Here is a 17,268-nt window from a genome sequence, read left to right as displayed (position 1 = left end):
CACATGTGCACCAGAATGCTGCCTGTAGATGGAAATAAAGGCTCATTCAGACTAGGAGTTTCTACACCTCCAAAAAATTCAAAATACAAACTACAAATTGGCGTGGTATTAAAAAGCAGGAGGTGCTCAACCCCATATGCAGTGGTGCATCTATACCGGGGGGCAGATCCTGCACTTGTGGTACGCTGCTAATTGCAATCCCCAGAAAAAATTCATACAATGGAGGATGCCTGCAGCGGACCACAAGTACCACAATGGACATCCTACACAGGATAGCAAATGTGTGGATGTGATAAACAGTATATATAATATAACAAAAACAAAGACAGGTGCACTCTGCGGTCTTACTAACCCTCAAACTGGTGTTAAAATTTAGAGATTAGCCAACATGTCCTACGTGAGGACATGTCTGAGCCAAGCTCCACGCCAAGGTTTATCACATCCACACATTTGTTATCCTGTGTAGGATGTCCATTGTGGTACTTGTGGTCCGCTGCAGGCATCCTCCATTGTATGCATTTTTGCTGGGGATTGCCATTAGCAGCGGACCACAAGTGCAGGATCTGCCCCCCCCCCCCCAGTATAGATGCACCACTGCATATGGGGTTGAGCACTTCCTGCATTTCAATACCACGCCAATTTGTAGTTTGCACTATCTATGTTTAAAATAATCCTGCAGTTTTTGCACTCACCACTAAATGCCCCCGACCTGAAGGTGAAGGAAGTCAGTGAAGGAGACCGCTGCAATTACATGCAGAGATTTCCTCCACTATGAGGAGGAGCGATTGCTAATGCCATCCCTCCTACCCATACGGAATCATTGTTTGCCGCCAGAGGCTGTTTAGACGGCACAATCTGCTTCCGGAAAGCAATGATTTAGGTGTCTGCACAGACAATCCTATTACCCAATGAACATTGTTTTGCTTGTTCATCAGGTAATCGGTGGCACCTTTACATAGGCATATGAAGGCTCATTAGTGATAATCTGCCCAAACATCAGGCAGTGTAAAGAGCCTAATAATGGGCACCACTTCTTGGTCTGTACAGATTACTTTTCACCATTATCATCATAGGCAGAATTCCAATGACAGTCACCTCTATAACACAGAATCCACCATGCACAATATGTTATTGTCAAAGCTTATCTGTTCTTTTCCTTATACAATGACCTCTGCACAGGTCACAGAACATGCCTAGAAAACCCTCCCATAGAGGTCAATGAGGTCCCCTCCTGTCCATTGTGTCCATGGCCCATAGTGGCTGCTGTAACGCATATCTTTTTAGACAAGGCAAGATGGCAGCCCAATAATCATGTCTAGGAAATACTGTAGAATAAACAAAATTTGCAAATAAACAACACATTAGAAAAAAAGATATGTCTCACTATTTGGTTTTAACTAGTAGAAAAAATTATAGGTGACACATTGCCTTTAATGTCACTTTTTATTCTGTTGGTGGTATTCTCTTGTTTAACCCCTTCAGGACACAGCGATTTTTCACCTTTAGGATGCAGACTAATTTTGCAAATCTGACATGTGTCATTTTATGTGGTAATAACTTCAAAACGCTTTTACTTATCCAGGCCATTCTGAGATTGTTTTCTTGTCACATATTGTACTTCATGAAAGTGGCAAAATTGAGTAAAAATATTTCATTTTTATAAAAAAAAAAAAAAATGTGGAAAAATTTCCAAATTTCAATTTCTCTACTTTTAGAATAGATAGTAATACCTCCAAAAATAGTTATTACTTTACATTCCCCATATGTCTACTTCATGTTTGTATCATTTTGAAAATTACATTTTATTTTTTGGGACTTTAGAAGGCGTAGAAGTTTAGAAGCAAATCTAAAAAAATGTAAGAACATTTCCAAAACCCAATTTTTTTAGGACTAGTTCAGTTATGAAGTCACTTTGTGGGGCTTACATATTAGAAACCACCCATAAATCACCCCATTTTAGAAACTACACAAAACTGATTTTACAAACTTTGTTAACCCTTTAGGTGTTCCTCAAGAGTTAAAGGAAAATGTAGATGAAATTTCAAAATTTCACTTTTTTGGCAGATTTTCCATTTTAATAATTTTTTTTCCAGTAACAAAGCAAGGGTTAACAGACAAACAAAACTCAATATTTATTGCCCTGTAGTTTACAGAAACACCCCATATGTGGTCGTAAACTGCTGTAGGGGCACACGGCAGGGCGCAGAAGGAAAGGAACGCCATATCATTTTTGGAAGACAGATTTTACTGGGATAATTTTATGTTGCTATGTCCCATTTGAAGACCACCTGATGCACCCCTACAGTAGAAACTTCCCAAAAAATGACCTCATTTTGGAAACGGATAAGGTGGCAGTTTTGTTGGTACTATTTTAGGGTACATATGATATTTGGCTGCTCTATATTACACTTTTTCTGAGGCAAGGTAACAAAAACAAAAGCTGTTTTGGCACCGTTTTTTTTTTTGTTATTTACAATGTTCGTCAGACAGGTTAGATCATGTGGTATTTTTATAGAGCAGGTTGTTACGGATGTGGCAATACCCAATATGACTTTTTTTTGTTGTTTGTTTCAGTTTTACACAATAAAGCATTTTTGAAAAAAATGATTTTTTAGTGTCTCCATATTCTGAAACCCAGTTTTTTGTTGTTTTTTTTTGGCGACTATGTAGGGGCTCATTTTTTTTGGTATGAGATGACGGTTTGATTGGTACCATTTTTGAAACAAATAAAATCATGTTTTAGTGTCTCCATATTCTGAGCCATAGTTTTTTTTGGGGGGCGATTGTCCTAGGTAGAGTCTAATTTTTTGCAGGATGAGATCACTGATTGGTATGATTTTGGGGTGCGTATGACTTTTTTATCGCTTGGTACACTTTTTGTGATGTAAGGTGACAAAAAATGGCTTTTTTTTACGGTGTTAATGTGATCATTTTATAGAGCAGGTCGTTACGGACGTGGCAATACCAAATATGTATATTTTTGTATTTATTTAAGTTTTACACAATAATATCATTTTTGAAACAAAAACTGCGGCATGTGAAAGGATGCAGCAGGGGATGGGCTATCAGTAATAGCCGGGCCCGTGCTCCGGATCGGGTGGGTGCAGACTCCTCCCTGGTGAACCGATAGTAGAAATTACCATACAGCGTGGGAGAAGGTAACGGGGCCACAGCGGGCGAACGGAGCGGCGCCCAGGGATGATGGTAAGTGCAGTGAGATCCTGCAGAGGGCATGGCAGTTGCAGAGAGAGCACAATCTCTAAGTGGAATTGCACCACCCCTGTTGCCCCCATTGCTGACAGATGCCCTTTAAATGAAATAACATATAAAGATCTAGGCTGTGACCGTAGTTGGTGAAATGCATACCAATTTTTTGAAGACCCACAAATAATGCAGTAGACCAACAATTAATAAATAAAATCATTACTTTTTAGATAAAAAAAGATAAAATACACTTAAAACAACATATCTAAAATTAGGCGGACATACCTAAAATAATACAGTGACAAAAAGGTACTAAATAATATATGGTAACCGGCTGGCTATTCCCACAACCATACCAACAATGAGGTCTCTGGACTTATCCTGGGGCCAACAAATAGGTAATAGCTAAGAGTTAATAAGTGACCAAAGTGGAGCACAGAACTTCCCGATGTACGTTTCGCACTCAAAGATTCTACTGGGGGGTTTCCTTTAATAGATGTAATACTAGGTACTTACAGGATTTAAAGGCCTATTACTTTTGTGTATGGTAGTACATTTTTCCTAAGGTTCAGACATAAGACTTCCTTATCCATTTCTAACACCTTTAGGGAGCAGGCGGTGACCTGCCCATGTCCTTCTTCCTCTGCTTCTCATTTCCCTTGGTCCCATATCAGGGGATTAGTTACACCCACAGGCTGGAACAGTAATCCATATGTACTATGCACTTGATATTATGTAACTCCCTTATATCTTGTGTACGTGAGATTTGTCTTGATGGTTTCTTTTTCTTTATTTACCTTCCTGAAAATACGTAAAACCCATTGAAACAAATACTCTGCCGCCTTGATTAATAGAACCTCATAAGGGCACCTTATTCCTTAGTGATAATAGTGTGACAATCACATTACTACATAGCAAAAATATAGCAAAGGCATTCACAACTGACTGTGAATGTATCCTAATGGTGGACAAAGGGAAAACAAATCTTAATGCATGTATCTTTGATGCTTCTGGAAGCTAACTGAATATAATTTTTACAAGCCATCAGCATAAGTGATTCATTTTTAATTGTGCCCTGTAGATATACGGTATGTAACAGTTCATTTGATATATATGCATTCTGAGTGCATATTTTTGCAGTGAAGTGATTTATAAATTACTATATAATCTCAGCTAGCATTTAGCATTTGTAGCTATATAGGTTTAACATACAGTCACTTGCTTTTCATTGACAAATAATGTACTGGCGCTTAGTGTAATAACCTGTCATGTATATTTGTGTGCTAATTATACCACTAGGAGTTTGGTAAAGTTCTGCTCATAAGAAACACAGACTCTATATTCGAGGAACTAGAACATCACCAGTTGGTGTTGACAAGCATACAGCCCTATGCAGAAGCTGGATCCTTCCTGGATGATGTGACCAAATGGCAGAAGAAGTTGCAAGTCATTGAGACAACTGTTCATCTGTGGCTGTCTGTTCAGGAGAAGTGGACTCAGATGGAAGAGGTTTTTTCATTATTTCTATTAATAGCAATATTAGTTTTGATCCATTGATTTCTATCATTCTCCTTAATTGAGGTTACCTGATTTTAAATGGAAGAGCATCCATAAGGATACACGTGTGCTTGTATGAAGATGCTCTACAATGGGTTTTGATCCATTGGTTTGCATCTGTCAGCAGCCATGTGCACTTGGTGGCTGAAGACATCTGTGTTGGTCCCAGGTTCATATCTGTCCACATTGTTGAGAAAAATGATATTTTGATTTATGCAAATGAGCCTCTAGGAGCAACGGGGGTGTTGTCGTTACACCTAGAGGCTTAGCTCTCTCTATAACTGCCGTGCCCTCTGTACTTTAATTGACAGGGCCAGGCAGTGGAAACTTCATAATGCTTGGCCCTGTCAATCAAAGTGCAGAGGGCATGACAGTTGCAGAGAGAGCACAGTCTCTAGGTGGAATTGCACCACCCCTGTTGCCCCCATTGCTGACAGATGCCCTTTAAATGAAATAACATCCATAATGATACACGTGTGACCGTATGAATGTACTCTATAATGATTGGCTTAAAAAAATGGTTTAGCAGTCTAATTAACCAAGAGTCTCAGAATACACCTAACATGCGGTCTCCAACCTGTGGCTCATATGTATGCGGGAATTTTTTCGTTTTACACCAGCTGTTGAGCCACAGGTTGGAGACCGGTACATTGCAGTGTTTTTCATTCTTTTATATTACTCCCTTCAGGTTTTCTCTACCTTAGCATTCCGGGTAGCCATGCCAAGAGAAGCCAATTTGTTTGCTGACGTCCATCACCATTTTTGTCGGCTAATGAAATCGGTTGAAGAGAATACAAACATCTTGCAGAACTGCACACGAAGAGGTGAGCCCATTAGTTATTTCATGTTGAAGTGCATAAAGAGACTTGTGATAAAGGTCTTCACCTCTGAAATTTGGTGTATAATTTACTTATAGAAATAGCTAGAGTTATAGCCTGTATTATAGTCCACAGCTCATTCCCAGTTCTGCTGTGCAGAGAGCTTTTCTTTGGTACTTTGCAGTCTGGCAATTATAGTCTTTTATCAGGATAACACAGGTACTAATACAGGAAAAAGAATCCGTCCAACTGTGTTATGTGCACATACTCTTTAAAGGGGTTGTCCTGTGTTTTTATATCAATGGTCTATCAAGGATTGGTCATAAGTATCTAATTGGAGGGGGCCGGCACTCCACACCCCCATGATCAGCTGTTCCAGCATAGCTCCAGTACCAGAACTGTACAGCTTCATTCATTGTATAGTAGATGGAGCTGGTTGCATTCACTTCAGTGGGGTATTGGAACTACTCAGGAACAGGCTGGACAACCCCTAAGGTTTCCTTCACACACAGTTCGGTATTTTAAAATGTAAAAAATGGAAAGCATTTTAAGTATTTCTAATGGTGCTGTTAATTGTTTAAGTATATATATATATTTTTTTTAATCTTTTCAATATTGTACTATAGACTTTTAGTCACAGGATTTGTGGTCCCTTGAAAAGCACACAAAAAAGGCAGCAAAAAACATCACCAACTGCGTGAAATCGGCCTAAGTGCAAGCTGGTATATATTGCACAATGCAAATATACAAAACTAAGTTATATATAAACCCCTAAAAATGCCAGTAGTGTGGCGAAACATGTCTGGGGGCTTTGAATTATACTTAGCCTTGGAACTGAGACCTAGTCAACTATGTCAGCATCAGGCTTCTGGTCCCCACCTGTAAACTTCTTGCATGGAAGGGGTCATGTGCGTCACTGCAGCCAATGAGTTGACTCAGTAGTAATGTGTCACCAATCGGCAAGTCACTGCTGGGTCACATGCTGCTTGGAGAGCAAGTAAGTATAACTCTTTTAAGGGTATGCTTACACGACTAAAATCTGCCACCAATCTGCCACTGATTCAGCAGCTGAAAATGGGTGTTTTCAGCTGCTAAATCCACAACCATAACTCACCAGCAGTATTCCCATCGACTTCAATGTTAAAGACTCCACCTTGTGCACAGTAGCTGATTTGAAAAACGCTTGAGAAGTGATGTGTTATTTCTTGGAAGCAGATTTGATTGTGGATTTCGTAGAAGTCAATACTTTTCTAATACTCTTGTAAAAACTCCACTTAAACCTCCAACATATTAAAAATCTGCCACCAAAAATGACCTGTTTTCAGCTAGTAACCTGCAACTGACCTGCTACTAGTTTTTCTGCTGCTGATTTTGCTGTGTGAATTTAGCCTGAAGCAGTTAATACAGAGAGTACTTCACAGTGTAGACCTGCCCTTGGCACTGCAAGCAGAATAGAACTTCATATTCACATTACTCCTGATGAAAATGAATTGCTTGAAAATGTCTGTACTGCTTTCCCCAGCCCCTGCCTAGTGCTGTCAGCAGTTTAGCTTGGTGCTGACAAACTCTACTGAAAGATAATATAAAAAATATTTTTTTTTTTACCAGGGTTGCAGTCTCTGCTAGAGATGATGAACTATAAACTTGAACGCTGTCAGCGTGCTGTTCGACTTCACTTGGAACAAAAGCGACAGGTTTTTCCAAGACTCTTTTTGTTATCCTTGGAAGATACTCTCAACATTGTGTGTTATGGTATGTATGCATGTCATTTCTAGTATTTTTATTTACTTATTTACTGTATTTTTGCAAAATCAACATGTTTGTGGTAACGATTATATCACATCCACATGCAGGGACCAATTTCATAGAAAGCCAGTTAACCCATTCTCTCTTTTTTTTTTTTTTTAAGTAAGAGTAACATCTATGTTGTATGTTTACTGAGAATTTTATTGATGGAAAGAAATTTTAGCCCCAGGGACCAGAGTAGAGGAAGAGGCCCAGCCCCAAACTTTGCAAGTTACATCGGCCATGGCTCAGTGTATAAAGTATCATATATATATATTTTTTTTATGTATTGCCTATGTTGCATGTTCCCATCTCATGCTACCCTCAAATATGGCAGAACGATCTTAATGACAGGTTTCATTTAATCTCTGCTGTCCTAAATTCATGTTCTTGTATTATGGTTAGTACCCGGTCTGAACACTAACCCATTATATGCAATAGGCCAATTCACATGTGTAATATGAGCAGTGAATGAGTCTGCAAGAAAAACGGACAGTACACAGACGCCATCTGTGTTCAGCGAATTAAAAAACATAGCTGTTTTTACACGCTGGGACACGGATGAGTTTCAAATAGGTCATCTGAAAGAGCTCTTCTGCATCTGCTATGTTCTGAAGAACCTCTCTCCAGGTTCTGAGGAGCTTCAGGGTTGGTTCATATGGAGTTTTTTGGAGGAGGAGGATTTAAGTCAGATTTTCCTGCAGTTTTTTTTCCAGCCCCAGCCAGCAGTAAGGAGAAGAATATACCCATCCTTTTATATTTCCATTTTTTTTTTTTAAATCCACTTCTAATGTTGGCTGAAAAGACTGCAGAAAAATCTGTCTCAAAACCTCCTCCAAAAAACTCCTTGTGAGCCTACCCTTATGGTTCGGAATATGAAATGGAAAGTATGTATCAAGTGTGAACAGACATAAAAAGAGAAAGTGAGTATTCTACGTACAATATGTCCTGCAAATTACAGGCCTGCTCTGAATCATCTAGTGGAATAGCGAATTCAGAAGAGGTAGTACCCCTCATTTTCTTACAAGAAGCACCCTGGACTATGTAAAAGTATTGCTACTCCGTGCTGATCATCTCTTCAGTAACCAATGGTAGCTTTCTGCTGTGACAGGTTCTGTCTACTATAGAAACTAGGCAATCTGTTAAATATGCAGACGATTCTGTTTTAAGACAGCACTTGCTTGTTGTCTCATCTCAGGCCTGTTTATTCTGGACGGAATGATCAGTCTCTCATATCAGTGAATGAAGTCTTTATATCCCAAGCCACCAGGTGCTTCCGAATTTGAGCTGACTATAAAGCCAATCTGCCTGTGATCCAATATCAGTGGTTTATTGTTCCGAGCAGCATGATCTTCATCAAAACGGCACATATTTTATTCCTTCTGTGGGATTTCCCAGCATTTAATTCTTTCTCGATCTCGAGCATGAGCATAAATAAAGCATCAGAGGCATCTCGGGTCACTCTGGAGTTACATATGTTCATTTGTCATTCAGGATGTTCCCTCCTCAGCCATTGCTGCAAATTCCCGCTAGCTTTTTCTGTTGGATCCCAACATCAAACTCCGCATATGCACAAACAACAGCTGATGGTGTCAGCGGGGCCTCAGAATGCTTCAGCGTGTTCACAGTGGTGATCTGTCAGTCACAATACTCTAGCTTTCCATCTAATATCATTATCAGCAATGGGATTCTCTCAGTTACTGTTCCATCTTTGTAATGGTATTAGGAACAATGGGACATCATGGGGTATGTTCCTGTTGGGATGGTGCTATACTTAACATGTGTTATTCATTTTCTACCTGCATGGAGCTGACTATATAATTATTCAATTTAAACTGATTTATTACAATATGACAATTTGAGGAAGGCATATGTCTCTGCAGTCATATTATATTACATTAGTTCATAAACTTTTGAGGCCAAATAATCTTAGTGTGCTTATTTACAGCTGATAAACTGCTGTGCCTGTGCCATGTTACATAGGACTGCCAAATGTATGCTTCCAATCAGAAATCCTTTCTCTGTGCTTTACAGTCTGATTTTCACTTCTTTCAGCTCTTCAGTATGGAGGACATTTATGTATTAAACACAAGATTTGACAAACTCCTGAGACTTTAACAGACCGTACCACCTATAGTTATTATTGTACCACATATGCCAATTGTAATAACATTACCTGAATTATTGCTGAATTTTTTTTACTTATTCAAGTTATCAATATAAAAAAACCTTTTTTATAAAGGATGCCAGATCCAGAGCCAACCATTAAACTTTTGGCCAATAATACACGTGGTTTCAATTTGAATCAATAAAGAATTGGAAAGTGATGTGTTTGATGGTAAAACGTAACTTCATTTTCTATATTGTATTTTATCTTTATAGTAATAAGAACAGTAAAACATATAATAATGTAATATGTAATAGGGCTGGGATCAGCAACCTGCGTCACCCCAGCGGTGGTACAACTAGGACTTTCAGCATGCACAGTTGCTTGGCTGCTCTCCTATAGAAGTGAACAGAGCATGCTGGGAGTTGTAGTTTTACAACATCTAGACTGCTGGAGGTTGCTGCTCCTTGATTTAGGGTTTTGTTCACAATTCATTAAGGGTTCCATTTTCACAAAACCCATTATAGATATGACAGTTATGCTTTGCTATATTTATAACAGATACTAATGGATCCCACTGACATATAATGGGCCCATCATGTTCTAATTTTTTTTTACTAGATTGGATAACATACCATTCTGCCCCTCAGGGACAAATGAAACCTGATGGATCAGAGTCATGTGAAAATAGAGCCTAATAAGTATAGAGATAGGCTGTATGCACGTAACATATTTGCCTAGTGCATCTAATGCAAATTAATTTGGCTCTGTTTATGACAGGATATGATCTGGAAGTTATAAGTGGCTATATTGTGAAGATATTCAGGCATGTGCAAAGTCTTATTTATCAAACAAACTCTCAAGAAGGTTGCCACCAGATTGTGGGTGTAAGAAGTTTTTTAGGAGAGGAGCTATATCTTACCAAGGTAAGCAGCGTAAACACTTTCTATCAATTTTAGATTTGAGTGTAAAAGAGTAAGGCCTCATGCACACGACCGTTGTTCGGGTCCGCATCCGAGCCACAGTTTTTGCGGCTCGGGTGCGGACCCATTCACTTCAATTGGGCCGCAAAAGATGAGGACAGCACTCCGTGTGCTGTCCGCATCCGATGCTCCGTTCCGCGGCCCCGCAAAAAAAATATAACTTGTCCTATTCTTGTCCGTTTTGCGGACAAGAATAGGCATGTCTTCAATGGGCCACCCGTTCCGCAAATTGCCGAAAGAAAACTGAACGGTCGTGTGCATGAGGCCTATCACTGTAGTTTAACAAAAATTGTTTCTGTAATACGATATGATGTGTACATGAATCAGGTGAATCAAAAACAGCCTATACTTCCTTGGATGGTGTCATTTCTCCTTGGCAGGCATTATCCATTTGTTAGGGCTTATCTAGATGATTTATGTTGTTTTACAGTGACAACTTTCTTTATCACTTTTTATTTTATTGAGTGTGGTTTTGACAGATTGTACAATGAGCTACTTTCACTCATGCAATGTAGTCTTAAAAATGTTATAAAAGCCTGCCTTGGCAGCAGCGATGCTGTACAAACTTTTACCACTAATGCACCATAAATACTAAATTCTAACTCATAGATTTTTTGTTGCTTTGATCTAATAAGGGGTTGCATTTCCCCAAATCGCCTGCATTGACATATAGTTCAGTTGAAAAATTCTCTCTGCTAGCACCTATCATTAGGGGAAGCTTACTGCATAAAATGTATATTGTCCTCAATAATATAAGAATATATGATAAACCCTATGGCCCTCTAGGGGTTGCCGCATCCAAATAGAATTTGTCTTTTTTATATAGTTTTGCACAAATCGATAGCACATCTGAATACCTAGAACTGTGTAATATATCTGATTATAGAAAAGTTTGATCTTAATAAGGGCTCATTCATACGGTCATTGCCCCTCCGTTGCCGTTTTGCGGCCCGCATACGGCGGGTCCGCAATACACAGGGCACTGGCCGTGTGCATCTGCATCATGGATGCGGACTCATTCACTTGAATGGGTCCCCAAATCCGGAGATGCGGTGCGTAACGTAACCCTACGGAGTGCACTACGGAGGGGTTCCGTTCCTCCGCACCGCAAAAAGATAGAACTTGGTCCACAGCACGGACAGGGGCAACGGTCGTGTGAACAAGCCCTTAGTTTCAAGAAACCTATTGTCCCCCTTTCCACTTCACCATAGGCTCTCAGTAAATGTTCTGAAACAGCAGGGTAGATTGATGAGCACACACAGCACAGCTCTCCATCACCACACATTTACCAAATATAATAGAGAAAAAAAATCTATGTAAATATAAAAATATATGTATATATACACACACACAATTGATACAAAGGGGAAGGGGAAAAAAAACAAGATCTTAAAGTATAACTGTCGTATTTTTTTTATTTTGGAGTATTGGATTGTGGTGATTAATATCACCTTGGTGGCCCTATTTCAACTTTTCACTGTGTATTCAATTACCCCTTAATTCCACAGTTTTGTTCCCTGTACTGCCTATTTTTACCTGTGCTTAAAATAGGGTTGCTAGGCATGGTCCGTCTATCTGTTGAAGGACGGAGGACGCAGAAGCACGCAGCATGCAGGGTCACATTACTGACAGCCAGGGACTGTAAGTAAATGATTAAAGCCAGGTCCTCCCCAGCAGCTGATAACAGTGCCTGGGCTGTGTGCACTTCTCCCTGTCCCTGCACTTGGCAGACGCTCCCTCACTCAGCAGAGCTGGAGAATGCAGAGTTGGAGCAGCGCAGACCAGGGAAGGGAGATCTGCCATCTGCTCAGTGTATAAATGAAAGCACCATGTGGTAAGAGGACCCCTTTGTGCTGCAGGAGATTAGCCCTTTAGGGGGAGGGCTCTGGTTACTGACACTTTTGGGGGGCTATTGTTACTGGCTAGTGAGGGCAGGCGGGATTAGCCTCAGGGTGAGGGCAGTGGCGGCCATCTTAACTGAATAGTGAAATTGCAGTTTTATGCAGACTGGTTGTTAAGGGCTGAATCTTATTAAATATGGGGTAAGTCAGTCTAATAGTAACTGATTCTGGAATATCATGTTATTACTAACTACATATATGAAAATTGAAATTAGGGTCTAAGTGTGACAGTTATCCTTTAAGACATATGATACATGATGATCTTGGATGGGACACCTGTCATGAAACCATAGATTATGTAGCATTACAGACATTGAACTGAATGTGGTCACAGTGTGGCTCAAAAGTAACCACAACCCTAGACACTGCTGGATTATTTAACAAAAAGAAAGAAATTACATAGCAAAAACACAGTTAATTAAAATAAAATAAAGCTTTATTGGGCAATAATTTTTTTTTTTTAAAAAGACACCACAAAGGTGGGAGGTCTCAAAGGTGTATATATGTAAGAACATCACCCCTCAGCGCAAGCACCTAAGAAAGAGGTCCAATAAACCAAATTAAATAGTACGGTATTTACTAAGAGATTTCATATATAGGCTCCAAATGGAGTTACAGAAATGGGTGACAGAATGGAAACTATTTAGACCACATAATATTCATAAGTAGATGAAACAAAACAAAAAAAAAAAAGCTCATAATAAAATGTGACATCGCATGAACGAAAACAAATAGCTGTAAACAGTGGAAATAAATACCATACGACCCGTTATGGTAAGGAGAGACCTCTTTCAAAGTGCTGTGGGACTGAGCCCCACGTGAATCGCTGACATACATTGTGCTGCTTTATGCTGGATTGCTAGCTATACAATCAGATATACAGGTATATGCAGTTCTCACTGGACCCATTTATAAAGGCTGTATCTCGGGCTGTAGCTCGCCTTAGAGATATGACCAGACTCTTTTTAAAACCTGCTAAGCAGCCTGAGATACGGCCATCAGTAACAAGCAGGTATGAGATATGTATTTTGCTACTGAAATGTCACCCTGCAAGGATGTATATGATATGTCCTTGGCAGGGAAATGGTCAAGAGAATGTGCCCGCCATGTGTGAGACACAGTGTAAGACTTGTGTACCCCTTCTAGAGAATGAACTACTTACAGTGACATCAATCATGAGTGTTGTGTTGTGCTTCTACCTGAGGAAATAAACTTGAATGATGTGGAAAAGCATAATTGCTACGGATGAGCAGGAAGACAGGGTTTTTGGTCATTAGGCAGTCTATCCCTAGCATCCAGACTGTGTGACCTTACTCCCCTGTTCAGTTAACAGCAGAGAAAAGCAGTTAGACATCATATTTTGCCCATTTAGACAAATGAATAGTGGCATCAATCATCAGCATAAATCTCTACAATTGTATTGTATTGAGGTTTTTCATGTGTATAAGCTACAGAAGAAATACCAACTAAATCTTAAAAATTCCAATGTGTGTACGTAGCATGATTTCTGGTCATTATATCACGTGTAGTCTGCATTTTTCAGTTTTTCCCTGTGCAAGCTCTACTGCTAATTGCCAATTTCCCCTGAGTTAGTGGCCAGAGGCTAGCTGCTTTGATGTTTCCCATACACATTATACAGCTGGAAAACTTGCTAGAGTTTGCACCAACAGTGCCCTTGTATCACTCTGCAGCTCACTCCTTCCCCTTCCCACTCCATAAACCGCTGTGGTACAAATACCAATCCACTCAGTGTCCACAGTGGATATTCACCGATAAAAGAAACCAGATAATACAGGAGGCAAATTACGGTAATCATTATACTACACATAAAGATGGTATAACCCCACTAGATAATCCTATAGAGGAATTATATACACACCAGTGTATTGTATGCATGGGCGGCATGTAACCTAATCCCTCAGTTTTGTCTCCCAGGATGGATTTAAACAGTGAAATGAGGATGAATGATCAGTTCAGGAAGTAGTGTGAGGAGAATAAGTGGAGAAAACTAATTTTTCGTTAAGATGTAATGCAACGTTTCCTATATTGGTTTGTAATATTGATTCTGTGCCTATGTAAGTACTGTAGGCTATGGCTCTACTGGGAAACCTTGCTGCAGTCAGGAGCCCTGGCCTAACAGACAGGATCTGCTATAACAAAGCACCCATTTCCAATACAAATAACCCCAGACAATATTCCTGCAGCTTTGTATTTAGAACTTTTGCTAGTTTCACTGCGTAGTGCAGATATTTTTATTAAAGACATCACTTCTATGAGATAACGTTATGCCGATCAAAGAAGTTGCCGATATGATTCCAAATAACTGACAAAAAACGTTCTGAGACCCTTGGAAAACCTCCTGACTGGTGCCTAGCTGGTAACCTGCTTTCTTTGTTATCGCAGCCTCTTGAATGTAGCAGCCCTGTGGAGAACTGGCTTCCACAGCTTGTAAATAGCATAAAAGAATCTCTTCAACATCATCTGTGGGCAGCAATGGAGAACACAACAAGAAGAAGAGAGATACACAGTGCAGGGGCCCGGCGGGTGGTGATAAACAAAACGGTCTCCAAAGAAGAAGCTGCAGAAGAGCAGAGAAGTATGCAATAGTTATTATATCTAAATTAGTTTCCCAGGTTTCAAGCAGTATAGTATATAAATGTGTGTACGCTTTCACCTGTCTGGTAGGCATACCAGTTTATAATGCTCAAACCAATGAAAGGTCCTTTTTAAAGGACGGTATCTTCATGAAAAATGCAGAGGGACACTATTAATTCTTTTATAAAGATGCATTGCATAATAGATGACAGTCAATGTTCTACCAGCAAAGAAGTAAAATATTGGGACAGATTCATAGGCAAGGTTGCTATTGCATATAGGACAATATATTTGTTTTATTACCAATGTGGTTTTAAAGTAATTTTTTCTGGATACGATTTTCTGTATTTAATAACTTTGTCATTTTCAGAAATGAGTCTGTCCCCGAAAGAAGAAAGTCTTTCCATAAAATCTCAAGGTGATGGACACCAGGAATCCAAGCATTGGCTCCTCAATACACTGAGTGATGTTGCATACCTTTATACTCAGATAAAATTCTGCCAAGAATTTTATGGAGACAGTGAACATAGTAAAGACACTGTCCAGGTACTAGTATTGGTCATTCTTCTGTTTACGCTTTGAAGCTTGGTTTATACATATATAATGGTTAAAGAGGACCTTTCACCACTCCTGACATGCCTATTTTAATAGCTCCATGCATTCCCCATGTAATAACAATTCTGGAGCATCTATTCTTATGTCTGTATGTTGTGCCATTTCTTTATTACTCCTACTAGAAGTTATGAATGAATTGCAGTCTGCAGTAAGGGTACAGAGGGGTAACCAGTTGGGGGGGTTCCTGCACAGGCTCACTCTATCCAGTCAGTGCTGCTATTGTCAAACTGTGCAGGAACACCCCCCCCCAACTAGTTAACACCCCTCTTTACATCGCCGTCACTTAATAGAAAATGCCTATTCTTGTCCGCAATTGTGGACAAGAATAGGACATGTTCTATTTTTTTCGGGAACGGAATTGCGGACCCGAATTGTCTGCAATTCCAGATCCGAGCAGCACATCGTGCTGCCCTATAGAAATGAATGGGTCTGCAATTCCGTTCCGCAAAATTTGGAACGAGATTGCGGACGTGTGAATGGACCCTAACAGTGGTGTGGTCTCCCTCCATGGTGACTAATCCACTACCCCACTTCAGGGGCCCATAGCACTGGTGCGGCCTGCTTTCAGGACAGGTAATGCCATTTGACTTGAAGTCATTCCTGTAAGGTGCTGTTTTATTAGATGGGAAACTGCATTTCGAGTTTGGGCTGATGCATATAACATTCTGCTTAGTGTACTTCACTATTATACCATAAGCCATTTGCAGTTTATGTGGAAGAAAATCGTGGTTTTGCCAACAGTATGAATGTGCATGATTGACCCTCCATAAAAATGAAAAGGAAGGTATACTGGTTTACAGTATGAGTGGGCTGATGGCCATAGTGGCCAGAGGTCACAGTGTGAGTATGATCAGATGCATGTGCTGCTGGGGACATGTGGAGAACATTACACGCTCAGAATTCACCAGCTGCCAATGAGGTAAGCATAATAAAGTGCTTTGAGTTAGGAGCTCATTGAACAAAATCATTTTGCTGACTCTAGCAATAAAATATTCTACCCTATATTTATAGGCCTGCCTTAAGATTCTGACAGAAGGAATTGAGCATGCTGCCAAGATATTAAATGAAATTCCCCAGAAAGACATTCTGCTGCATTCTGAAAGGACCTCAAAGGCAGAGTGGAAAGGAAATGGGCAAGGTAAGTCATACTTAATGGTCTTGGTTGGCGTCCATTGATCTGCTCCAGGATCCTCGGAGAGTTGGATATCTATAAAAGTCTTTTAAAATGGTCTGTATGTTCATTTTTAACATTAGCAAGTGCCATTGTTCATTTGTGTTAAAACACACTGGAATTTTCCGTGATCCAGCTATTTCCCAGAAATGATATAAAATGGCTTCAAAAGAGTAACACTAGAGAATAATCTGAAAAGAAAGCAATTGGCTTGTAAAGGCTTAACACGTGCCATGACTTATTTCTTACGTAAGTCACTTACTAGGCCATGTGCATGAGCTATCATTTTTTTTACCCTTGTGTTACTTGTTTGTGGAAATTGTTCACAAAGTCTTCAGATCTGTTTGATGGCAGGCGTATGACTGAAATGAGTTAGTTGTAAGACAGCAGTTGCTGGTTTGACTTTGTGGAGCATGCTGGGATAGAGTCTCACAGTGAGTTTCCTTACTGCCCGATATAAGTGAAGACCTCTTTTCACAAGTGCTATTTAAAGTGCAGTAATCTACATTGTGGGCAATGTAATAATATTCTA

At 39.8% G+C, this 17,268-nt stretch overlaps 1 protein-coding gene across 1 annotated transcript in view; it reads left to right on the top strand.

Annotated features, from left to right (window-relative positions):
- The window catches only part of LOC120993823 (dynein beta chain, flagellar outer arm-like), a 585,582-nt gene that overhangs the window by 109,957 nt on the left and 458,357 nt on the right, over positions 1 to 17,268 (top strand). Inside the window, exons 32-38 of the mRNA XM_040422290.1 lie at positions 4,504 to 4,713; positions 5,450 to 5,585; positions 7,188 to 7,331; positions 10,252 to 10,397; positions 14,759 to 14,951; positions 15,321 to 15,496; positions 16,577 to 16,703. Coding sequence (XP_040278224.1) covers positions 4,504 to 4,713; positions 5,450 to 5,585; positions 7,188 to 7,331; positions 10,252 to 10,397; positions 14,759 to 14,951; positions 15,321 to 15,496; positions 16,577 to 16,703 — 1,132 coding nt within the window. The remainder of the gene's footprint in view (positions 1 to 4,503; positions 4,714 to 5,449; positions 5,586 to 7,187; positions 7,332 to 10,251; positions 10,398 to 14,758; positions 14,952 to 15,320; positions 15,497 to 16,576; positions 16,704 to 17,268) is intronic.

This window comes from Bufo bufo, chromosome 3, assembly GCF_905171765.1.
Source record: "Bufo bufo chromosome 3, aBufBuf1.1, whole genome shotgun sequence".
NCBI classification, from domain to species: Eukaryota; Metazoa; Chordata; class Amphibia; order Anura; family Bufonidae; genus Bufo; species Bufo bufo.
Note: the sequence above shows the minus strand (reverse complement) of the source record. Positions and strands in the feature narration are given on the sequence as shown.